The sequence below is a fragment of the Salvia splendens genome, chromosome 4 (genome assembly GCF_004379255.2).
Source record: "Salvia splendens isolate huo1 chromosome 4, SspV2, whole genome shotgun sequence".
In the NCBI taxonomy this organism is placed as follows: domain Eukaryota; kingdom Viridiplantae; phylum Streptophyta; class Magnoliopsida; order Lamiales; family Lamiaceae; genus Salvia; species Salvia splendens.
Window position 1 is genome coordinate 38,632,497 of NC_056035.1, and position 25,562 is coordinate 38,658,058.

The 25,562-nt window shown below is 36.5% G+C and overlaps 2 protein-coding genes across 2 annotated transcripts; both read left to right on the forward strand.

The window, feature by feature from the left end:
* Positions 1-7,585: 7,585 nt before the first annotated feature.
* Positions 7,586-16,440, forward strand: LOC121799925 (TBC1 domain family member 15-like). Its single transcript, XM_042199443.1, has 15 exons — positions 7,586-7,752; positions 7,932-8,105; positions 8,710-8,758; positions 8,855-8,962; positions 9,702-9,786; positions 10,796-10,850; positions 10,998-11,360; positions 12,458-12,517; positions 13,063-13,161; positions 13,292-13,402; positions 14,430-14,501; positions 14,598-14,714; positions 14,825-14,974; positions 15,751-15,851; positions 15,935-16,440. The coding sequence occupies exons 1-15, from the start codon at positions 7,690-7,692 to the stop codon at positions 16,263-16,265; spliced, it is 1,938 nt and encodes a 645-aa protein (XP_042055377.1). The 5' UTR covers positions 7,586-7,689; the 3' UTR covers positions 16,266-16,440.
* Positions 16,441-22,088: 5,648 nt separating this feature from the next.
* LOC121800456 (auxin-responsive protein IAA20-like) lies at positions 22,089-23,249 on the forward strand. Its single transcript, XM_042200033.1, has 4 exons — positions 22,089-22,315; positions 22,388-22,656; positions 22,729-22,801; positions 23,171-23,249. The coding sequence occupies exons 1-4, from the start codon at positions 22,161-22,163 to the stop codon at positions 23,220-23,222; spliced, it is 549 nt and encodes a 182-aa protein (XP_042055967.1). The 5' UTR covers positions 22,089-22,160; the 3' UTR covers positions 23,223-23,249.
* The last annotated feature ends 2,313 nt before the right edge of the window (positions 23,250-25,562 follow it).

A 25,562-nucleotide genomic window follows, 5' to 3' on the forward strand; every position in this document is an offset into this window, starting at 1 on the left:
CGTGAAGACGTGCAATGGGTCTGCGAACCCAAAGCAGGATCTTTTTGCGCAGAAGCAGGAGGCTGCTCGCAAGGATGTGGAGAGGGCGTTCGGGGTTCTCCAAGCGCGCTTCAACATCATCAAAGCGCAAGTAGTCCGCCTCGAACTGGAGCGCATCCGTCTATACAAGAACCGTTATCTATTCGTGCAAGGACATGCGACTCTAGCGCCCACACCTAACTCCAATATGATCTAATTGAGCACATTTGGGCAAACTTTGGCGGATGAAATTATTAAAATTGTGTACTTTTATTTTTTTAGGATTTTAAGTGTGTGCTTTTTATTTTTTTAAGTATAAGTTGTAACTTTGTTTTAATGTTGTGTGTTTTTAATAAAGTGTGTTTGTTTTTTATTAAAGTGTGTTTTTTAATTGAATTGAGTTGGAAATAAAAAAAATGAAATTGAATGAATAGTAATTTAAGGAACGGTTAAGGATCGGAGGGTTGCAGGTTCCGTTCCTTAGTTAATGAATGGAGTAAAAAAATACAGTGGGGCCCGCAAATAGTAGTTTAAGGAACGGTTTAGGAACGATATAAGAACATCGTTGTGGATGGCCTAGGAGGACAAAATATTTATGATTATAAATTATTTTTGTTGAAATTGTCTATTGTTATGATTCATGAATAAAAGCAGCATCTTCAACTCTGCTTGCAAACTTCGTTTTTGAAAAACAGCGAGTTAGTTCATCTTATGTATGATGTTGTTTCAATCTTAGCTCTTACTCTAATAAGTCGATTAAAATTGTTTTTAAGTTTAGACAGGCAGTACTACTGCTCCACGTTTGGGTAGTAGATGGCGCTGAATATGTGTGGTCTGCATTTTATGTATGAGTATACAATACTCGGTAACGGTATATAAAGTAAAAAAATTTAACAGGCTTGGCAAATGGAATGGTTCCTCTTTGATTTTTTAAGGAGGTCAAGTCAGAGAACCAAAGCTGCTAGCAATTGGGACACTTATATTGTCATCCACTCATGTACATTTTGTTTGTAACATTTTACATCCAAGAGCCCAAAATCAAAACAGGCATGTATATGGGGGAGGATGAAGAAAGGGGATAGAGGAAGTAACCATGAAGGCCACTTTTTCAGCACCCAACTTACCTGAACCAAACTAACTGAGCTTGTGGCAAAAGGCCAATCCTAAATACATGTGGTTCGAAAGTAGAGACTATAAGAACTGCCTAAATCAACACATGAACATGACAGATATGTTTAAGTTGTTCTCAGCATTTAGAGCATCCACAATAGCGCCTAGCGCACCGCCTAGCCGAGCGCCGGCGCTAGGCGGTGCGCTAGGCGATCTATTGCAGCCGCCTAGCGGATTTCGCGAAAAAAACCGCCTAGCGCTCGGCGGTTCCGCGGCGCTAGGCGATCCGCTAGGCGCTATTGCAGCGTCCGGATCGCCTAGCGCGTCGCCTAGCGCGAATTTTTAATTTTTTTTTTCCCGAAACACTATATATACGCGACTTGCCTGTCATTTTCATTCGCACCACTTGTATTAACGAGTACTCTCTCTATCTAAATTTCTGTACAAGATCAATAACGGTAAATGGATCTCAACAACGAGCCTACTTCAGGGAGTAGCGGATCTCAAATTCCCCCGATCCCCGTGGGAGGTGGATGGGGTCAGATGCACCCATACTACAACATGTACCCGTGGCAGCAGATGATGCCCGGGATACCAGCGGGGGGGAGTCCGCCGAGGGCGTTTCCGGCGATGTCGGGGTGGGCACCCAGTGTCCAGATGCCGGGGTGGGCACCCGGGATGCAGATGATGCCCGGGGGGGTACCGGCGACGCAGGGGACGCCGGGAGACGTCTATCGCCCCAGTTTTGATTTTTCGACTGGTTCGTCGCACACATCGACGCCAACGGAGGCTGCGCCTCCGGCCCAGTTTGACACTTTCTCCTTCGATGACTTGGGGTTAGATCTTTCCGGTGTTCCGGATGCTCCCGTTCAAACGGGGGGCGCAGGGCGGGGTCGGGGAGACCCAAAGAAGAAAGGCAAGGGGAAAAGGGTCGGCGAGTCCTCGCAGCCGGGTGAGGACGAAAACTCGGTATGGAGGAGGTGGACGGACGCGGAGAACGTCGCGCTGTCCAAGGCGTGGGTGAGTGTTTGCGACGATCCTCTCGTTTCGAACAACCAGAGGATCGTCAACTTGTGGGGCAAGATAGCAGCAGCCTACCAGAGGTTTTGCCCGGAGGGGAGGCCACGCAATGGGGAGGATTGCCGGAAGGGGTGGGACCGAATCAGGGTTGCGGTCTCCCGATTTTCGGGCTTGTACACCAACGCCCTCCGCATGATGAGCAGTGGGCAAACGGAGGACGACTGCAGGAGGATAGCGGAGAAAGCCTTCCCCCTGAAGGGGGTGTACAAGGAATTCACCTACTGGAACTGCTATCTTGTGCTGAACGACTCCGAGAAGTTCCGAGTAGGTGTCGACTCTGGCTGGCCGAAGAAGCAACGGTTGAACTATTCCGGTGATTTCAGCGGCAGTTGCGGTGGTTCCCACGACCTCCCTGAGACGGCCCAGGAGGTCCCGACCCCTCGTTCGTTTGCTTGCCGTACTCGCCCGATTGGGCACAGGCGGGCTCAACAAGAGGCGAGGGGGGTCGCCGGGGGTTCACAGGAGGTCCGGTCGGCATCCCCCCTTGCCCAATCCGCAGCGGATCTCAAATTCTTCGCGCGTCAACAAACGCGCGCTCAGATGGTCAAGACGATGGCCGAATGGCGGGCGGCGGTGGACTCCGTGGAGAAGAGTTTGCTTCAAACATTGCTACTGAGCATGCAGGAGGATTTGGAGGCGGCACGGAGGGAAGCCGCCGGGAGTAGAGGCGGCGGCGACGGAGGCGGAGGCGATGGTGGCGACAGCGACGGAGGAGACGGAGGAGACGACGACGGCGACGAGGAGTGAATTATTGTACTTTTTTAAAAATTATTGTAATTTTTTTTAATTATTGTACTTTTTTAAATTATTGTACTTTTTAAAATTTTAATAGTATTATTAATGTTTCCCGTATATGTCTCGTAAATTAAATTTCGTATATTGTGTGATTGTTAATTATTTCATTTTGTATATATTTGTTAATAGTGATGTGGATATTATGTGGCTAGGCTATGGTTGGGCTATTGCTGAGCTATTTGCTTGTTTTGATGATGTGGCAGGAGGATTTTTAGTGCTGATGATGTGGCAGTGGCTGGGCTATGACTGGGCTATTGCTGGGCTATTCCTATTGTGTATGGCCTTACAGTTCGGATCTACTCATTTAATGCACAGAATATACAATTCATTATTAAACTATAGCAAAGTTATCTTTGAGGTATTAAGACGCTATCATAAAGGCCAAAGCTGCATAATTTGGATTTAGTTACTTCTTATTAAACATCTTAATCTCGTTAAGAAAACATAAAAAGTATTACTAATACACAAATGTAAGATTTCACCAAAAATGCTATATCAATGCTGGCTACACAAGTTTGAAAGATTATATCATTATTCATATTTGACCAGCACGTACGGACTAAATGATCTTGTTGATAGTTTTCGTATATTTTACTAAAGCACTCTATCTATATAGGGCTAAAAAATGTACTCAACGCGAATAGCAAGAACTCGACTAGAATGAGCTCAAAAGCCAAAACAGAGAAGATAAAATGAGAGTACTTATAAAGTTCCACATATCTTACAATTTGCGAACTACAAAAACTCTAAAATTCACAAAAAAAAAGTTTACTCCATTAATATTTGCATATAGTTTGTAGAGTTTATCATTAACGAAAATCCATAACCCAAAAAACCGGCAATTATGAAATAAAAAACATACATTTCGGCCATAAGGTATATAAGTACTAACAAGCAATAGATAGAAACAAAAATAAATTATTTTTTTGAGTTTGGTAAAGGAAACACGCATATATATGAATATACTTCCTAAATACTGAGACGTATTCATTTTTATAACATGACACATCAAAGAAAAATAGTACCATAAATAATGAGACGAAAGAGCCCCTGCAGAATTAATTTGAGAAGATTTGAATAAATCCACAACTTTTCAATCACGAAAGTGATATTGGCGCGGCTCAATCAGAGATCGAACTTCACTCGCTCCATATTGAGTAAATCCGTCTTCGGATTGAACCTCACCAATATCGCTTTCTTCAACACTTGAAGCAAGTATTTGGAGATTCTGATGGATATATTCAACATATAAAAGAGCAAGATATATATGTAATAGCAATGAAGAGAAAAAAAGACAGCAACATGATAGCTTAAGACATGTTGAAAAAAGACATGAAATGATGGGGTTGTTGGTTGAGGAAGTTATATTTGTTGGTGGTTAGGCTTGGAGGTGGGATCATCCAATCGAGTTCATTACCATAACAACTCAATTTCACTAGTGATGAAGATACTATTTTATATGTAGCTATACGCGGAAATTGTGGCATCAATCGAAGATTAAGAATGAAAAAGGGAGATTTCAAGTGATCCCTTTCCCCTTTTTTTTGTACAAAAAGAAAAGAAAAGACAAGAGTGGGATTTTCAGGGTTTTTTAGAATATGCAATGCTTAAAAAGGCATCAATAAAAAGAAATTAAGTGAGAGATGGAATCATGGAAGTGTGTGTATATATATATATGTGTGTGTGTGTTGAATGAGAAGAAGGTGAGGAAAATGATATCCAACTCTCACTTTTTAAAATAATAGTATATTTTACATTTCATCTCTTGCGCATGCACTACCTGAAATAATATTCTCTTCTAAAACACATAAACAAACCCCCTTTTGTCTTAAATGTTTCAATTAACACATGCACACTCTCTGTTTGATTATACACAAAACTGTGGTCACACTCGAATATAATTTTCACTAGTTCACCAATTTTTTGAAAGAATTGAAAAGAGAAGCAAACATGCATGTAAGTGCCAGAAAAGAAAGAAAGAAAAAGTATGCAGTTCCATGTATTGGAAACATGAGTGCAGAATGTCAGCAAAGAAGTTTCCAAAAGCTTTTTAGAGGGAGTGTGTGTGTGTGTGTGTGATTTGGCAAAGGCAAGCGGGAGACACCGGCGCCAAAGGAGGGGTTGCGTTGGGCATGCATTAGGGGGACAATCATCTTGGGTTGCTACCCACTCTTTTTTCCTTTTTTACTCTTCATTCACTCTCTTCACTAAATATTATACGAATTAAAAAAAATAACTTCTCTTTTTTATGTGCACTCATTCTGATTGCAAACTAAAGGGAATTTCAAGCACACGTTTTGTTCATAGATTGCTCCCATCAATGCAAGCATGTGTCCCCTCAAAAGAAGAAAGAAATAGATATACAATTTGTCAATGTTGGCTTAATGGTAGAAGTAGAATAGCTAATATTCGATGCCAAAAGTCTCGAGTTTGAGTCCAATACGACTATTCAAAATCTATTCATATGAGACATTTTTAATAGACAACATTCTACTTTATCAACAGTAAACATATTTTTAATAAAAAAATGTAACAAAAATATCCCTAAGTCAAATTTTTTGGGCACTCAAAGTTGATGTGTCATGACATAGGATACAATAAAAATATTAGCTACTCTCAACATACAAAAAATATGAATCGACTCAAATTGATTTTACAAAGATTATATAGGCCCAATAGCCTCAATCTTAAAGTTCGGAATTTGGGCTGAAGGTAAGTCCGGCCCAACAAGCAAACAAAATTAGGAGTACTCCATTATTTAAGAACTACTGCTGCTTTATTAATGTTTTTGAGAGGAGAGCCGTAGAGGCATTGTTAAGGACGTCCACAATAGGGAAGCCGCGGCTCCCGGCCCGGGGGTGGCTGGGCCGCGGCTCCCTATTGCTGAGGCCACGGAGAGCCGCGGCGGGGGAGAGACCAACTGAGTGCCACCAAGCTGGTCAGGCTTGGGCGCCCGCCCAACTCCTATTTTATTTATTTAATTTTTTTTAATATTTTCGAAAATTGTTTGTATACACTTCATTTTCCACCCATTTTTCACTTCACACACATTTGGACAACCCTAATTTTCATTCTTTACAATTTTTATATAGTCTAAAAAATGCAAGGTGGAGATGATGATTCCCCCAGCTATGGAGACTCATGATACGACAACTTTCCATCTTCTTAACCGTGGAGATCGAGTCCCACCCCCCTCCAAACCAAATGTGAAGTCCACAATCGCCGCCGCCGGGGCAACAGGCACCCCAGTATCGGGGTCAATCCTCCGCTCATCAGCAGAGGAACGTGGGTCGTCCCCAATCGGGGTTCGGCGACTACCGGCCCAACATGGACGCGATCAACACCCCTTCTCAGCAATTCCATTCCACACATTTCCAATCCTCTCAATTCCAATCCACCCAATCTCCTCTGTCTGAATCTGATAGATTCACATGGGAACAGTTGATGGGGACACCGGAGACCCCGACGTCCGGTCGTGTGGAGGCGATGGGAGAGGCGGCGGCGGCGGTGGGTAAGGTGTCGGCTGGCCCGACGGCAGCGGCGGCGGTCGACGGGGGACGTTCTACAAAACGAAAGAGTCCATTGCTATTGCACGGGCTTGGGACGAGGTCACGACGGATCCCACTGTTGGTACGGATCAGACTGACGTTTGCTTCTGGAAGCGCGTCTTGGCGGTGTACAACGGATTCAAACCACTAGGCACCGTGCACCTAACACGACCAGGTCCGGAAGAAGTTCAATAGGATGACTAGAGCCCTGAAGAGGTACACTGATATATACGACAACCAACTCCGCACTGTTGAGAACGGCCGCAGCGAAGCCGACATACAAGCGTTATCGTGTTAGTTGTTCAATACACAAGGGTGGCCCAAGTTCACCTACTGGGACAAGTTCCTTGTTCTGCGAGACTCCCCGAAGTTCAGGGCCATCTGCGAGGGAGAGCGTGCTTCTAGTGCGAAACGGACAAAACAAATAGACACAAACCATTAATGCTGAATATAACTATGTCCCAACAAAATCAAGAAACAAGCATAATTTTAGTGGATATTTGGTTAATTTCATAATTTTAAAATTAAATCGTTGAAAATTTTTTAATTTATAATTATCTCATAAAACTAATTACAATTTGCAATTAGACTAATTTCTTTTAGATTATGACATTTATGCGAGGCTAGTGTCATTAAAGCATAGTCTTAACCCGACTTTCTCACGTTGTGGTAAGTTGCGAGCTGCAATTATAAATCAAAAAATTCGACTTCCATGTGATCACAAATTTCACCAGACATCAGTCATGTGAGATGATTACGGATTGTAATGAAATTATAATATAACTTGCAAATTTTCAAAATTGTGTTATTATTTATTGATGATTTCATGTGAGATGATTACGAATTGTAACGAAAGTACAATATAATTTGCAAAATTTGAAAACTATGCATTATTTATCAAAAATAAATTAAATTTTTTTAATAATAATAGTTTCTGGTATCTAACCGACCCAGCTGAATGCGGGGCCCAATTTAGATGCTCCTTTCTCTCTCTAAGCTTTCCTAATATCATTATTTTGACAACATTTATTTTGATAGAAAAGAAATAAGAATCCCATTTCCGTCTCCTTCGTCTCCAAGGAATCAGACGCGATCCTCTCATCTCTCTCTTGCTCTCTATCGCAAATATAGTGCAACGATGCTCGAACCTGATGCTCATGATTTGGCGGATGATGCCGATTATGCCGCGTCGATTCAACATGTAATCTCGATGTTGTATTGATTTTGGATTAAACGACTCTTGTATTTTTCTTAATCATTGTTAACTTCCCCCATGAATGGAAGCGCTGTATTGAATGATTATTTTATTTCATTAATAACTGTGTCAACACAATTGATTTCTTGAATTCGCTCACATTTGGTTGAATTGATTGCTTTTAGGGCCCTGCAAGCATAACTCGGAATGACAGCCTCGGGCGAAACTCACTTAACGACCCGGAGGGTGCGGAGGTTGTATATACGAAGGATAATGTGGCAATACATCCTACTCAGGCCGTTTCCGAGAGAATTAGTGGCCGATTGAAGTTGATTAAGCAAGGAAATGCTCTTTCAATGGTATGCATTTTCGCAGTTTATTTGGAAATAATTTTATATTTCTGTTATTAGTTTCTGTTATTGGATTGCTAATTTCATGGTTCTTTTCTTGGTTATAATTTTTAATGTTTTGTATGAATGTTTCTGTTATGAAATTTGATTGGGGATATGAAATACAGATTTATTTAGTTATAAGTTTTATGAATATCCATTGCTGATTATCATAAAATTAGCTTGGGGTTATGAAATACAGATTTCTTTAGTTATAAGTTTTACGATGTACAGAAGATAAATGTGTTTAATACAGTTTAATCTAGTATACGACATGCTAGTTGACATTGTTTTTCACTTTTGAGAAATTGGATAATGTAATGATCAGAGGATGAGAAGGCACAAGAATTTGTGATTGCAATGTTTGATCTATGATTTAAAAAGGGTTTTCCACACCGTTTATTTTCTTTACCACAAAGTCAATGTACTGGTTTAAACTACTTAGTCTGGAAAGTATGCGGATTGAATTGGCTTCACAAGTTTTTATATTTAAAGTAGAATACGTACATTGTGTTCTATGAATGGTGTATTCTGGACCCATGATTTTCAATTAGTCTTCCATTTCTTTATGCAGACGTGGCTTCCTTACAAAGGGCAAAGTTCAAATGCGAGATCTGAGAAAGGTAGAGCCTTGGATATTTTACTCTTCTATCTGATGCATGGTTTTTTATCTTCCAATACATTAATATATTGCTTACTTTTCCACTACATGGGTGCAGATAAGAATCTTTATACTATCAGGGCTGTGCCGTTTTCAGATATTCGATCAATACGTAGACACACTCCAACATTGAGTTGGCAGTACATTATTGTAGTTATGTCATCAGGTAATCATAGTTTTGAGATAGTAATCTCTAATATGTTCAATTTCATTATGTTTCTATAATATATTCTGTTTTGATTGTTAACGAGATAAGCCTTTTAGTTAAGTATATCACTATAGATTCAACTGAAGAGGACAGTGTTTTAGTAAGATGCAGCATCATAGCATGTATGCTGTGGAGAATCAATCTATTGTTGGATGTATCTGTATTCTATTTCTAGTACTGTGGAGATTTGCAGGCTCCGGTTATTGAAGGAGTTAATCTTACTAGGACAAAACTCAAGTAATAGCTGCCTAGAGGATTTAGATTACCATTTCTAAACAATAAAGAACTTAAAGTGAATTTGGTATGTCCTGTAGTTACAAGTATATTTTTGGCTTAGTAAGGAAACAGGAATTATGTAGTACTAGTATATTGTATAATGCCAACATTACATTATTCAATAAAAAACCTAAAACAGCTTAAAACCTTCCACAAATGGTTAAAAAGAGTCTTAAACTTTGAAATTCACGTTTAACTATGCTTGTGTTGCTGTGATGTTTTTGGCTAAAACATTTTTATCCACGGATTTAGTTTCTTCGGTCAGCCAATTACACTCTTGAACTATATAGTAACTCTTAGGAATTCACATCTGTATGTTTAGTGTTAAATTTTTACTTATTAGTTATTATAGATGCCATCTTTACATCTTGTAGCCAGTGGTCAAGTCTTCATTGTCATTACTACCCTGTATGATTTTCAGGATTGGCTTTCCCTCCACTTTATTTCTATAATGGAGGGGTACGAGAATTTCTTGCAACCATCAAGCAGCATGTTGTTCTTGTCAGGTATGGTTTACCGTTTACCTCCTACCTAATGCTCTATCTTTTTTGCTTGTGTAACTTCTTTTGTGTAGCAAACTGAAGAGTTGTTTATATGTTTCTTATAGCACATTCAAAGTTGTTAACCATAAACTTTGACATGACTAATTTGTAGGGATGCCGAGTTTTTGTCTCTTTTAACATCCATGAACTCTCAAAAAGGCTCTTGAGTTATGGATCTTATTAAAAGCCTTTATTGTATACTTTTGCTTTTCCTTTTCCTTGTTGCGCTCACCATTATCTCAAGAAAGAACCATGTTCCTTACCGAGCAAATAGTGAAATAATAAAGCAACTTTAGTTGTTATAGAACAACTAACTGTCAAATTTTATACATACTCGGCATCTTTTATGTTCTTAACTTGGTCAAGAAGTAATCTAATTTATTGTTTTGCATTTTAGATGTGTCATACATGGGCTACCTCTGGGTAGCAGTTCTTGCTCTAAGAATATTACACAAAGGAATGCTGGAATTTGGAACAAACTGTATATTTATATTCAGTTTTAATCTCTATTTTGATAGACAACTAGACATTAAAAAAACTAATGTAAACATGTAGACAACTTTTTCATATATACTTCCATTTTTTTGGGTGACCAAGAGATATCTGAAATCTCTACTTGAAGGTGCACAACGGTGAATCCCACTCTTGTATTACAATAGGCTCCAAAAATGGCTGCCTAAATTTCTTTAGTAAATACCTGTGCAATGGGCTGAACATATAAGGCATTGGTGGGATTCAAACCCATACTTCCATTCACGGGTCACCCATCCACCACCGACCACCCCTAGTGGGCGTTAAGAAAAATATCCGACCATGTTTTTAATTTTAGTTGTTTCAGAAAAGATGAAATACCCGACCTTGTTTTTAATTTAATTGTTTAAGCATAGATAAAATATATACTCCATTTCTTAAGAAAAATTGACATCCATTTTATTTGACAACAGTTATTCTTACATGTTTTTCTTGTATCCAGATCAGCAGATGATGCCAATGTGTTTCTTGTGAATGATTTTGAAAATCCTCTCCAGGTATGATCTAAGATATTTCGTCTGCTGCAAATTAGTATGTTTTGATGCTCCTGTTGAAGAACCCCCCCCCCCCCCCCCGTGTTATGGTAGCTGATTGCATGTGTAATTTCCCTGCTTTAAATGATTGTAAATTTTTATTTTGTACAGAGGACTCTGTCTTCATTGGAGCTTCCTAGAGCTCTTACTCCTATGTGTGAATCCCCCACCTCAATTGATCCAGATAAGGACGAGGTAGATAAAAGCTCCCATATTTTTCAGAATGGCAGGAGACAGAAACATCATGATCCTGGCCGCGACATTTCAATTCAAGTATTGGAGAAATTTTCACTTGTTACTCGATTTGCTCGTGAAACAACTTCCCAGCTCTTCGGGGACAGCCAGTATGATAGCTATCCTTCTAATGACCGGTTGAAGAATGGTGCTTTGTCACCTGCATCTAAACGTATCACATCATCAGATGATTCTCCACAAGTTCGTGATGAGGTTCCTGTGGCAGCGGATCCTGTAGAGGTAGTAATTTATCACTTCACATCTTGTTTATGTTTCTAAAAACTTTTCTTGAGTGGCCTCTTTGCTGTTTGCATGTTATCTTTTGACAGTTAAATTTGGGGCAGTCTCAACTTTTGCTTCTATCGGTTATCAATTATCATGATTATTGACATTTTAAAGCTTTTCTAATCTCTCTTCAAGAATGATACCCAGGTTTTGTTTAACATGTGACTTTAACGTGTCAAAATCTCCATCAAGTTTGATTTCAAAATCTTCTGGCAACTTTGTGTTAGCATAATAAGTTATAGTTTTTTTGCTTGAACATTTAGAGCTCCTTGCTCTGTACATTTTACACTTAGATAGCTAGTTCTAGGGGAAGAAGGACCGAAGTCTATCACTTTTTGAGAGGATCACTTAAGGAGCTTATGGTTTTTTCGATATCTCAACCCGTTTTTATATTTTCAATGTCACCCGCAGCTAAAATTAAGTGTTCTCCAGCTTATGCAGTGGCGTGCAGCTTAGGTTGTGGCACTGATAACACTGTTACATCTAAGAGGTTATATCTAGTTAAGCTCAACAATCAACATCATACAGGAGTATTAATTAGAACATATATTCGTAACATTAAGAAAAAGAAAGGAATAAAAAAACATGTATTATTTCCTAATAGGAAAAAATTAATCAGTGTGGCACAAGACAAGTTAGGTAGTAGTTTTATGAGTGAAGAATGGTCCACTTTTTTGTTTTTATGTTAGTTACCAACTTAATGTAGATAATGGTGGGCCATGTTTTTTTCTGTATATATGCATTCAGTAAAGGGAAGTTAAGAAGTGTACTCTATTTTTTGCGACTGAGGGATTATGTTATTAAGCTAAATGAGAAAATATGGAAATAAGGCCAGCCTTTAACCTTTTCTAATTGTAGAAATGATAATCTTGACACTGCTTATGGCATTGGGGGTGAATTCTTGTTCGAAGGAAAACACTCTTCGAACATGAATCATAAAATGTTTGCATGTTTATGTTTTTTGATAGTGAAGTAATAAAAAAGCATTCAGACATCGGTTCATTATCGAAGTACAATCAAGTTAATGTTGACAATTCTTCTTATTTTGGCAGATGGACAAATTATCACTGGTGTGGGGAAAGCCACGCCAGGAACCCCTGGGGCAAGAAGAGGTAAACCTGTTTGCCTGCCTGATGATATCAGAAATGATCTGCTTTTGTATAGAGTCAAACTTGGTCCCTTCCGTCCCCCCAATTCCCTCTTAGTTGGCCATCTTATTGTCGGGTATGCATATTTGAAATGTTGAACATTACAATGATTGTTGAAGATCATGGAACAAAAAAGTTACTTCTGTAGGAATGCACCATTAAACCCCTAATACTTATCACCTGTAAGTAATTTCCCCATATGACTTCTATGTGGAAAACTGGTGGAATTCAGTAAAGAATGGACTAATAATGTCATTCGGTGGCTAGCACAAGATTCTTTATTGTGGGGCTGTTAGTTCTGTGAATTTTTTTCAAGCATTCATATGCTTTATGGGGTTCGGGTTCGGGTCGGGTTCATGTATGTTGTATGTGCTTTCGAGTGCTACCTTTCACTTTAACAAGGGAGTGAAATTGTGTGTTTTCAGGATCTACCATCTGAGTAATCTATGTTTCTTTGAGTGATTTAGCCCCGTCTGTTTTATATGTCATCTGAGTCAAAATTCTTGCAGTGGGCGACCTTCTTGGATGCAGAAGGGCGGGTAATGGATTCAAACTCTTTGAAAAAGCGAATCTTCTATGGAGGCATTGAGCACAATTTGCGAAAAGAGGTCTACATAATGAAATACATTATTGTTCTGATGCTTGATTTTTAGCTTGGCAGTTTGTTGAAGTTTGTTGATTAGTTTGTTTTTCGTCTTCAGTTTTTCCCAATAATCATGCTAATAATTTTCTTTACAGGTTTGGAGATTTTTATTAGGATACCACAGCTATGAATCAACGTTTGCTGAGAGAGAGTACCTCATAACAGTAAAGCAATCGGAGTATGAAACAATAAAAAAACAGTGGCAGGTTTGTCCTCTATATCACTGTTAAGTTCTGATATATTTTTAAGATTTTATTTGTTTTTCTCCCCTTCATTGCCGCTGTTCTGCCTGCTACTGGTAACTTTATTGGAATTGGTTCCTTTGTGTATCTTCTAACAGTACTTTAAGTTTGAGGTTCTTCTCCCATTGAAATTAGATCCAAAGGCATACCACTTAATCTATAATATAGGTAGTGCAAAATAGGCGTATTAAATGTTCCCTTGAGATGCCCTGGTATTGATTTCTCCATTTGGTGAATGTCAGTATGTATTTGTTGATGCCTTTTTTTTCATCTTAATATCTACTGAATACTATTGGAGGTGTTCTCAACTGTTAAAGAAGATATACTATTTAAAGAAAAGAAATGTGAGTAAGCCCTTGGATCGATGGATGAGATTCCGGAAGAGTGGTATCTTTTCCTAGTACATTTTACATTGTCTCTTTCTAGTTTTTTAGGAAGAGGATTCGGTCTTTTGCATTTTCTGTGTGCCTATTGTATTGGCAATATAAAACCAAAAAAACACTTTTATTTCAAGGATGGTAACCCCGATGGGGTCAGTTGAGGCTAGTGGATCTTACTCAGGGTTTGGATGGTACAACAATACCTTGTTGAACTGTTACTTGATTATCACGTATGTAGCATACTCCAAAATTTCTCTCTAATCCACCAGAAACATTGGCGAACTGAGATATATAATAACAATCTCAATATACCACTTTTATGGTGGTGCCTCTGAAGCGAACCGTTTATGGTAGACATATCTGTGACCAAACTAATTAGAAGACTTAAAATATACATCTAGTTTGATAGAAAATGTTCCATGCGATATGAACCTAATATGGAAATAGGACGCATATAATCTAATTTAACGATGGAGGTGTTGCATGCTTTGCAACTTTGTTTTATGTAATACCTTTAACCTGGTACATATGGTTGTTTTATTCATGAAGAATACACATATCTTGATCTAGTGCTCTTAAATCACAATTGTTGTGTCATTTTTTTTGCTTAGAGCATCTCTCCAGAGCAGGCAAAGCGATTTACAAAATTTCGGGAGAGGAAAGGCCTTATTGACAAGGATGTGGTAGGGGTCCACTGTCAAATTTATATTTAAAACAGGTTTTATCAAGATCCTAGATGGTGTCTTCTTAGTGAAAGTGTACTTTTTCCCTCGTTTCAGGTGAGGACTGACAGATCGCTATCATTTTATGACGGGGATGACAATCCTAATGTGTTTCTCATGCGAGATATATTGTTGACGTACTCGTTTTACAACTTCGATCTTGGGTACTGTCAGGTAGTTTCCTTTTTGTGTCGTTACTTTAGCAACTTTTGTTGAAATAATTTGACCATATGCATAGTTATAAATATTCTGCTTCTCTGGAATGCTTGGTTATTTGCCTTCAGGGTATGAGTGATCTTCTGTCGCCAATCTTGTATGTGATGAGAGACGAATCTGAGTCCTTTTGGTGCTTTGTTCAACTTATGGAGCGTCTTGGACCTAATTTCAATCGTGATCAAAGTGGGATGCACTCTCAACTCTTTGCTTTATCAAAGGTTCTCTTCCTCCGCCTGCTTGCTTGCTTACTTATAATGTGCAAGAATCTTGTCGATTAAAAATGTATTATTGTTTTCTGCTGAATTCATTTCTCATTAAGTATTGAATTATAATTCAGTTTAGGAAATATCACATACATCTAATCTCATTTGCCTCTTGAAACTCCATTGAGAGTGATTTAGAACTTAATTTCATTATGATATAAACTCAGTTGACGGTTTTTACACTGTATTAAGGTCAAAAGTGGCATCCTATAGTTGCTTCTTAAACTGGTCTTAATGATATGAACACCACTGTCTGAAAGATTTAAATCTATCCGAATGGAGAATATAATCTCAAATCGCACCAAACTCTTGGAAGCTCTATTATGTTTTAATTGTCACTAAAAAACATTTTACCTTGTTATGAGACACTAATATTCTGAAAATGGTACTATAACAGAACTTTTCTTTATAATTTTTCGAATAGTTTTAACTCCCTCCATGGCTCCATCCCACTACAAGTGATTGATATTCCTTTTTTGGGTGTTGCACTACAAGTGATCAATTTCTATTTTTTGCAAAAAGCAATACATTTACTCTAGCATTATTCTCCTGCTTGATTCCATTTGATTCTCTCTCTCCAGTACTCAATAAATTTCATTTTCTTAAATCTCATGCCCAAAAGAAATTTCATGTTATGCACTTGGTTTGACATGATTTCCTAGTCTGGTTAATCTACAATCACTTTGCAGATATTGTTAACTCTTTAATCAATATCATTTCATGTGATGCAGCTGGTCGAGGTGTTGGACAGCCCATTGCACAACTATTTCAAGCAGAATGATTGCCTGAACTATTTCTTTTGTTTCCGCTGGCTACTGATACAGTTCAAGAGGCAAGTGTAATCCCCCCCCCCCCCCCCGCGTCTCATACGGCTATTTTGATGTGCGAATGAAAATCCCACGTGCTTTTTTGCAGGGAGTTTGAATACGATAAGACTATGTGCATATGGGATGTTCTGTGGACTCACCATCTGAGCGAGCACCTGCACCTATATGTCTGCGTTGCCATTCTCAAGAGATATCGCAAGAAGATTATCGGGGAGCAGATGGATTTTGACACTCTCCTAAAATTCATCAATGAATTGAGTGGTAATATCGACCTCGATTCAACCCTACGAGAAGCTGAAGCCCTGTGTATATGTGCCGGTGAGAACGGTGCAGCTTGTATCCCTCCTGGAACGCCACCTTCGCTGCCAATCGAAGATGATTCCTCAGCATATCCCCAGCTTGATGATGAAATCTTGTAGATGTTTGCTGAGGTACTGCAATCCAAAATTTCTTCACTATTAATCTTATTGAATGTTGTAAATATGTTGCTGAATATTTGGCGCGATAGCACTTGTTACTTGAATATAATTGTGTGTTCATACAGTCCTAGATTCTTTACTTTGTTAAATAATTGAGAGATTAGTTCATTTTATATTTCTTACTGTATTTTACTCATTACAGCTCTTTTATTAAATAAGAATAGAGATATACTGTAGTAGTATAATTTTTTGAATTTTGATCCACATCTTTCTTAGTCTTGGGTTTTAATCTAATGCTACAGTTCTTTTGTATCTCTGTATTATAATTGAAAGTTCAAGAAAATAAGTTTTTGTCCACACCTATTGGCAAAGTATGTAACTCAATTGTAACTCTAAAAAAAATCTTAAATTAAAACAGCTTTATAAAGTGTGTTGAGTAGATCAATACATATACACTAGTTTTCACTTTAAAATATGTGACCATTGTATTATTTAGCTCATTGCATGAATTAGTTTTCATAAAAAGGTACCCATACTCGAATTAAACATATTTAACTATGTATCAACGAAAACACAAATATTTTGCAAAATCAAACTCTATAAGTTAAAAGTTAAAACCGAATTGTGAGTTTACGGCTATCACACAAAAAATTATAGTGCTACGTATTTAGAAGCTACATAGTTCATGAATGTAAACTCTAATAAACCATCGACCTCATTCATCCATTAATAAATGCTCAATTTGATGATTATTGAAAAGAGTGAATGAAAAAGTTAATGAAATACATATCCTACTATAATTATGAAGTAGTAGTATTTTTTTAGTAATAAAATGTTACTTAGAAATAAGTTAATGGAGAATATGGACTCCATTAATGATCACACTACTCATTTTCATAATTTATTGTATTAATCTCTAATTTCATGTATTGATTCATTTATTTCTATACTCCCTCCATCTCATAAAAATATGTGCACTTTTCATTTTCGTCTGTCCCACAAAAATATGTGCATTCCATCTTTTTTGAAAACTTATATCAATTTAATAATGTAGGTTCCACTATCCACTAACTCTACTTCAACTATCATTCTCTTCATCTCTCTTACTTTAATGTACCGTTCTTCTCCTCTCTCTTACCTTACTAATTTTATGTTAATTCCCGTGCTATCTCATCCACCCATATTTTTATGGGACGGAGGGAGTATTATTCATGATCACACTACTTATTGTACTACTTCATCCCAACTTAGATGAGTCAAAACTTTTAGATACAAAGATTAAGAATTATGTTGAAAAGTAGGAGAAAGAAATAAAGTAGAAAAGAAAAAGAGAGGTTAAGCATGTGATGAAATAAAGTAAGAGTGATTGGATGTTTTTTTGTCAAAAAAGGAAATGACTCAACTTAGTTGAGACATCCCAAAAGAAATCCGATTCAACTTAGTTGAGACGGGGGGAATATTAAATATCAAAGGATTCCAATGAAAAAGAAAAAAACATAAATTTTTTCAAATTGTAGTAGATGCCATGTGCCATTTTCAGATTGTCCGATTTCATGCAGTCCGCTCCGATAGTCTCATCCATAGTCCTATTCATGAGATTCGTCATATATACTCTACTGGTCGCATCAGAATATATACTTTCCAATTTTAAAAACTTTAATCTCATTAATAAAATGTGACATATTATCCGGTAACAATACTTCACTAACTTTTTCTTTATATCGGTCTAAGAGCATCCACAACCGTGCTCTTGCCAAGCGGCACGGTTGTGGGCCCGGGCGGTACTATTCATGCCTGCTCTCTGGCAAGAGCACAACACCCACAACTGTGCTCTTCCGCAAGGACGAGCACAATTAATATAAAATTCAATTACACAAAAACATTTCCATAATATTAAAATTCATTTAAAACCCACAATAAATATTACAAATGACAAATAAAATTAAACATTGCATAATTAAAATCCTAAAAATTAAAAATTACATAATTAAAATCCTAAAAATTAAAAATTACATAATTAAAATCCTAAAAATTAAAAATGACACTACTCGTTGCCGAATTTCGCCCACATGTGGTTGATTAGGTCTTCTTGTAGTTGATTGTGGATTCGAGTATCGCGCATTGTGTGTCTTCTTGTATTCAACACGTGCGGACAATGTGTTGACAATTCGCATGAACAAGCGCTTTGACATGCGAAAACGGCGCCTGAAGTAATCTGCCGGAAACCGCGGCTGGTCGGCAAAGTAGTCGGCAACGAGCCTTTCGTGGGCTCCCTCCCGGTCACGATGGATGTACCGTCGATTTGATCTGGTTCGTTGAGGAGGAGGAGCAGGGGTATTCGCCGCGACATATGCTTCGTAAGCGGCACGATGTTGTTCGTAGTATTCTTGTTCTTCGCGTTCCGCTTCCGCCATAATATGGGTGAAATCCATTTGAGATTTTGAGTGGGGGATGAATGTGTTGATAGTTTGTATGAGAATTATGAATGAGAGATGAATGAGAGATGATTTGATGTGATAAATGGATGATGAATGTGTGTATTTATAGATGATTTTGGGGAAAAAAAATTAAAAAAAAATCAAAAAAATTCAGAAAAACGGGAAAAAAACGGCCATATTTTTGGGATTTGGAAAATATTTTTTTTTTATTTTTTAGCATTATTTATAATTAAATACCGATTTTTAAAAAAATAATAAAAAAAAGTTTAAACACAACGGCTATGCCGTTGACGAATGGGAGCGCGCCACGTGTGCGTCCGCTGGCACGGACGTGCTCGATACATCGAGCAGCGCCGTGCCAGCGGCGCGGCTGCAGCGGCGGCGGTCCTGCGCCTTGCCAACGGCGCGGACGGCGGTGGCGTCTTTCGCCACCGCTGCGGATGCTCTAATACTCTATGGATTAAAATAAAACCTTTCTCTATGACTTACAAACCAACATTGTGTGTTGATCAGGTGCGGCGCACGTGATTTGTGTTCCCTCAATCTTATCATAGGTGGACAACGGCAGAGATTGGATTCGGTTTGACAATTTGATTCATGTCAACCTCAAAGGCGGCAGCCCCATTTATTTCTTGTAACTTATGCTTTTAAGTGATGTACATTTTATTTTAATGCATGCACTCTTTTGTTCAAGTCTCACACCTATTGTTATGCAAATATTTTAATATCACACGAACAAACATTGTTGGGAACATGTGTTTCTTGATCTCCTATTTTCTTTATTCCCCTTCAAAGTCTGTCTTTTTTTATCTATGCATTAAAATACTATTAATAAAAAGAGGTAGACAGGAAAACAGGGTATGTAGGATCGGATAGACAGAGTCGCTGAATCTAATTATTAGAAAAGTATTCAAATAAGGTTAGTTCACAAACTCTAATGCCTTGCATCGATTATGAAAAATTTGATTTGAAGATTAAATGAAAACACCGATTGATCATATATATAGGTATTAAAAGAGAAATTAATACGTTTCAAAATCTGCCAAATTACGATAGATTAAAAGAGGACGGTAATTTTAGTCTTACAGAATAAAAGATGAGATAAATATTAGTACGATTTTATTTGCAAAGTTGAAAATTGGAAGACAAGACTTAAAAATATGAAATCGAGTATATTTTATGACTGTAAACTTTGTAAATTACGTGTCGAACATGGACATAGTGAGTTCTTTTTTCTTGGGTATTAAAATCATGTCGGTAGTCCAGATTAAATATGAATGATCATTTTATATGTATTAAGATGTTGATAATCTATAAAATAGTATTGTTGATTAGTGCGTTAATGATGTTGCATTATATTACTCACATTTTTTCTTCTCTGATGGGATGGAATCGACTATTTGGTAAAGAGTGTTTTTGGAATGGAATAGTTCAAAAGGGATCGATATCCATTTTGAACAAGACAAAAAACTTTTATCGAGTTGGATGGGCATTTGAAATAGCATTAAATTTAAGAGCGATGCTAAATGGCCATATTATGGCCGACCATAAAAAGTTAATTTAGTCCATTTATATATATAAAAAAAATTAGAATTACTGGTATAACCTTATATGCGTGTTAATGAACTTGTGAGTTGGTACTTATCTTTGAATTTCATTATGTAAAACACATTAATATCACGAATTACTGTATACGTTGAGCAACAATGAAGAAATGACAGTAGTAATAAGTTGAGCAAAAACTACAAAAGAGCAGCAATAACATGTTGAGCAACAAATAATGAAAATGATATAAAAGTAAAATCAAATAGTATTAAACCAAAAATTTGAAAAAAATCGATTTTTTTTACTATTTGATCAATTTATGGCTGGTCATAATATGACCATATAGCTTTATTCTATTACAAGCCTTTGTTATCACTGTTACACTACTAAATGAGTCTAATTTAATTTACTATTCATATAAAATATGGATGGTTTCAACTTATATTTGCAACGTATATAAAAACATTATTAAAGTCAGTGTGACTAGCCGATAAGTGTTACTATGATTAAATACTGTCATTTCACTTGTACTTAGAGAAATGAAAGGATGAGGGCAGGATTGATCAGTACCGTAATTTGATAAGTAAAATAATGCTTCTGCCTTTCCCTAAAATAAATCACTTTTAAAATAATATGCAATTAATAAAATAAAAAAACCAAAAGAAAAATGATAATAATAATAATAATATTAGTGAGGTCTCGATTTATTAGAGTAAAACCGTTTCCTAAAATAAAAGTTGGTTATTTTTGTAGGACAATACAAAATGACAAAAATAAATTATTTTATGGATCGAATTGAGTATTTGAGATTGTATGTTTGGTAAATATAAATGTTATCTGTTTTTAACTGGACATTTGGTTTTGAAATTTAATCGCTGATTTTCAGTTTAACTGGAATCGACACATCAGTTAGAAATATTTGAATAAAATACTTAATTAAATATACTCCCTCCGTCCCCCAAAATTCGTCACCATTTGACCCGGCACGGGTTTTAATAAATGTAATAGAAAGTGGATTGAAAAAGTTGGTGGCATGTGAGTCCTACTTTTATATATTAGTTTTATAATAAAATGTGAGTGTGAATGAGTTAGTGGAATATAGGGTCCACTACAAAAAATGGTAAAAGTGAAAGGTGACAAATTTTTAAGGACGGACGAAAAAGGAAATAAGTGACAAATTTTCAGGGACGGAAGGAGTAATATATAATAGATATACTCTCTCCGTCTCATTTGTCATTTTAGAGTGACCATGAGAAATGGTCACATTTCAAAAATGAGTTTTTTTTAATACTTCACCCACATTGTCTTTTTCTCTTTTATTTTTTCTCTTTCTCTCTCTTTATCTACTTTTTCTCCCCTTCCTTTTATTTTATCAATTCTTATTAAAATATGTGGTGTCTATACAAATGAAATTATATTTCCTGAAGTAGGAAAGTAATAGATTTTAGATTTTTGAAATTTTCGGGTGGGATGCAAAAATTGGAAAGTTTTTGCGTAATTAGAATTGATTAATATGGGTAGACGACAAGCGGGGGACATTATATTGAGTGTAATTTAAAAATGGAATGGAAAAAAGGGAAAATAAGTGTTGGAAGAGTAAAAGCATATTGTTTGGTTTGGTCCAAGAAAATTGATGAATTAAATTGGGAACACCTCATCAATTCGGTCGGTTGATACTCTACCAATGATACACACATGCTTGGGAAATTGTTCTCTGTCTCCCTGCGCCTCCACCTGCACCCGCAGTATTCCTCTGTATATATATATATATATATACACACACGATTTGTTTGTATATAATCTACATGATACCCACACCCTATTTCACCCATACCCATACTCATATTCAAATCGCCTTTGTTATTTCTATTGGATTTTGTGAAATCACTCTTAAAATAATCAAAATCAAAATATGGATAATCATCTTCAACTTCACCTCGCTCTCTCAAACACTTCCACTCACAATATGCTGAAGAAGCGCAAATTTGATGAATCATTCTCAGATGATGAGATGACCAGCAACAAACGCACATTGCCGCTGTTGATTTGGAATGATAACCGAAATCTGTAATTCTCTCTCTCTCTCTCCTCTCTGGATTGCGATTTTGATTGTTTTGTGATGATTGGGTGCAAATGTAGGGATAGCGGATGTGTTGATGTGGAAGGGGATGCGGTGGTGGGGTGGCCGCCGGTGAATTCGCGGATGCGGAAGGTGGCGGAGCATCACCGCCGCGAGAGCACCGCCTCGAATTACGTCACGGTGGATAACGGCGGCGGCGGAGGAGGATTGAATTGGATGTATGTGAAAGTGGAAATGGAAGGGATTGGGATAGCGAGGAAGGTTGATTTGGGGATTTTTGGTTCTTATCAAGCACTAACGGCCACGCTCATGGCCATGTTTGGCAAACGTGAGTTATTTTTGTGAAAACGCTTTTTATTTTATTGAAAATGAGGTGGCTAATTGTTGATGTGCCAAACAGGTCGTGAAATGTACAAGCTCACGTATCGGGATAAGGAAGGCGACTGGCTGCTTGCTGGTGATGTACCTTGGGAGTAAGTGTATAATTAATTTTTTAAATTTTACTAATACAATATTATTATTATATGTAGTTTGTTTGTAGTTCATTATCAAATGATTAAAATCTTTGGATATTACAAAACACGGATGCCATCTCATTTAAAATCCAAATGATAAAATGCTCCAAAATCTTTTATTTGTATCTGTGTCCTATATTTCGAGTTGAATGTGTTGTGAGATAACAACTTTTAGCTCAATAGGGTTCATCATTTTAGATTAGTAACTGCTTAAAGATTCTCAACTTCCCACAAAAAATAACACTACTAAATTTGAATTTACTAAAAATGTGATAAAAGAATGACCTATTTTTCTCGAGTTTTTTCCTAATCCATTTTATTTTGCAGAAGATTTGTTAGATCGGTGCGACGTCTAAAATTGCTGAAGAAGGTTTGGTGATCAGAGTTGGAGAAGCTTGATCTTTTTACCCCTTTCCAAAAATGTAGTGAATTACTATTAATGTAATATTAGGAGTGATTAAATAATTTTTGTAGATTTTTATGAATGACTAATCATATAGTTTGGACAAAATTTATGATTTTTGAGTCATAGATCTAGTTGGATCATATATGAGTATATATGGCTGTCAAATTGGATATTTGCAGGCATCTAACCCGATATTATCGGGTAATCGTTCCTGAAAATTCAAAAATTATCTTGAATTACGCTCAGATATGTAATTATTGGATAATCAATCCTGAAAATTCAAAAATTAAACACTTGATCTCGAATTATGTTCGGATATCTAATTAATAATTATCCGACTTGGATATCCGAAATTCAAAAATTAAACACTTGATCTTGAATTACGCTCGGATATGTAAGGATTTACCCTATACAAATATATGATCTTTCGTTTAAGAATCTTCTCCATGTTCTTGGATATGGATGACGTATATATCATGAGTAAATTGTAATAATGTCATAAACAATGCTTAATATTTATCTAGTACTTATATTGTCCCGCCACCGACTTCGTCGTCTCTTTCAACGCCACCAACTTTGCGATTTTGATTTTATATGGATATTGAATATTCTATCATTTGTTACATTGTAAATATTTTGAAATAATTAAAAAATTTAGGTGTGAAGACATTTTCCGTAATTAATTAAATATAGTACGTAATATAGGGGATTGTTATGAGTAAATTTTGTTATTGAGTAGTTGCAGATTGACAAGAGGGAAAGAGATCATCAAGAAAATTGAGTTTTGAGAAATGGAAGATGCATGAGGAAGAGATATAAAATAAGCTTGATTGTATTGTCTTGAATTTCAAATTTGATAGTTAAATAGTCAAATGCATTTGAATAAATAATGTATTTATTTTTATTGAATATAGCGCATCCAAACATGCATATTAATCCTTTATTCCAAATTACTTGAGTTGTATTTCAATTAAAAGCCACAAGTAAATTTTGATTTGGTGACAAGAAAAATTGTTAGAAGAGACGTGCTACTCAAATGCAAGAAGTATATGAATTGTTAGAAAGTCACTATACGAATTTCGAATCCAAACAAAAAATACAATTCACTTTTTTTTGTGACTTGTAATCTTTTTTTTCATATAACATACCAATAAGGTAGATCATTGCCAGCTTGAACTAAATCTAAATGAAAATTATGAATATAAAGTGCCATATTTGTCAACTACTTTACGTTTCATGTTGCAATTGTTTAGTTCTACATAGTAATGTTTGATGAATTATAATTGGACATAAAGTGAATTATAATCAAATATTTGACAGCCCATTATTCTATCCAAATATATATTTGTCAACTACATTGTTACATTTCACGTTTCAATTGTTTAGTTCAACTTAGTCTTGTTTGATTGTAGATTATAATTGGACATAAAGTGAAAAACAATCAAATATTTGACAGCCCATTATTATATCCAAATATATATGTGTCAACTACTACATAGTTACATTTCATCTTGCAATTGTTTAGTTCAACTTTGTCATGTTTGATGGTAGATTATAATTGGACAAAAAGTAAATTATAATCAAATACTTGACATCCCATTATCATATCTATATATATTTGTCTGGTTTGATTTAGATAACTTTAATAAGAAACACACATACCTTTTGAGATCTCATCTCAATTTACAACTCATTGAATGCATTGCAAAATATCAGTACTTAATATATTATGTAAATTCAATTTAGAAAGTAAATTCAATTTAGAAAATAATTACAACGACTCCACAAACAGGGTCCTAAAATATTACTCATTCCCATAAAATATTACTCATTCCATTCCATAATAGTTGAATCATTTTTTTCATTTTGAAACGTTTCTCAGTTATTTCTCCTTTAATAAAAAGTAACACATTTTCTCACTCTTACTTTATTCTCACTCTGGCTTTTTTCTCTATACTTTTCTATCTCTCCTATTTTATTATCTACTTCTATTTATTTATTCTCACTCTTACTTTATTTTATCTACTTGTTCATCTCTCATACTTTATTGTCTACTCCTATTTATTTATTCTCGCTCTTACTTTATTCTCTCAACATTTCTAACTCTCCTACTTTATTATCTATTCCTATTTATTTGATACACTATACATATCTTTTTAATCCCCGTGCCAAAAAAATGACTCTACTACCACGGAACCTAGGGAGTACTATGTAAATTCAAAATATTTATCCTTATTTCAAGAGCATCCACAATAGCGGACTAGCCGACGCCCTAGCCACAGGCGTGCGGCTAGGGCATTCGGCTAGTCCGCT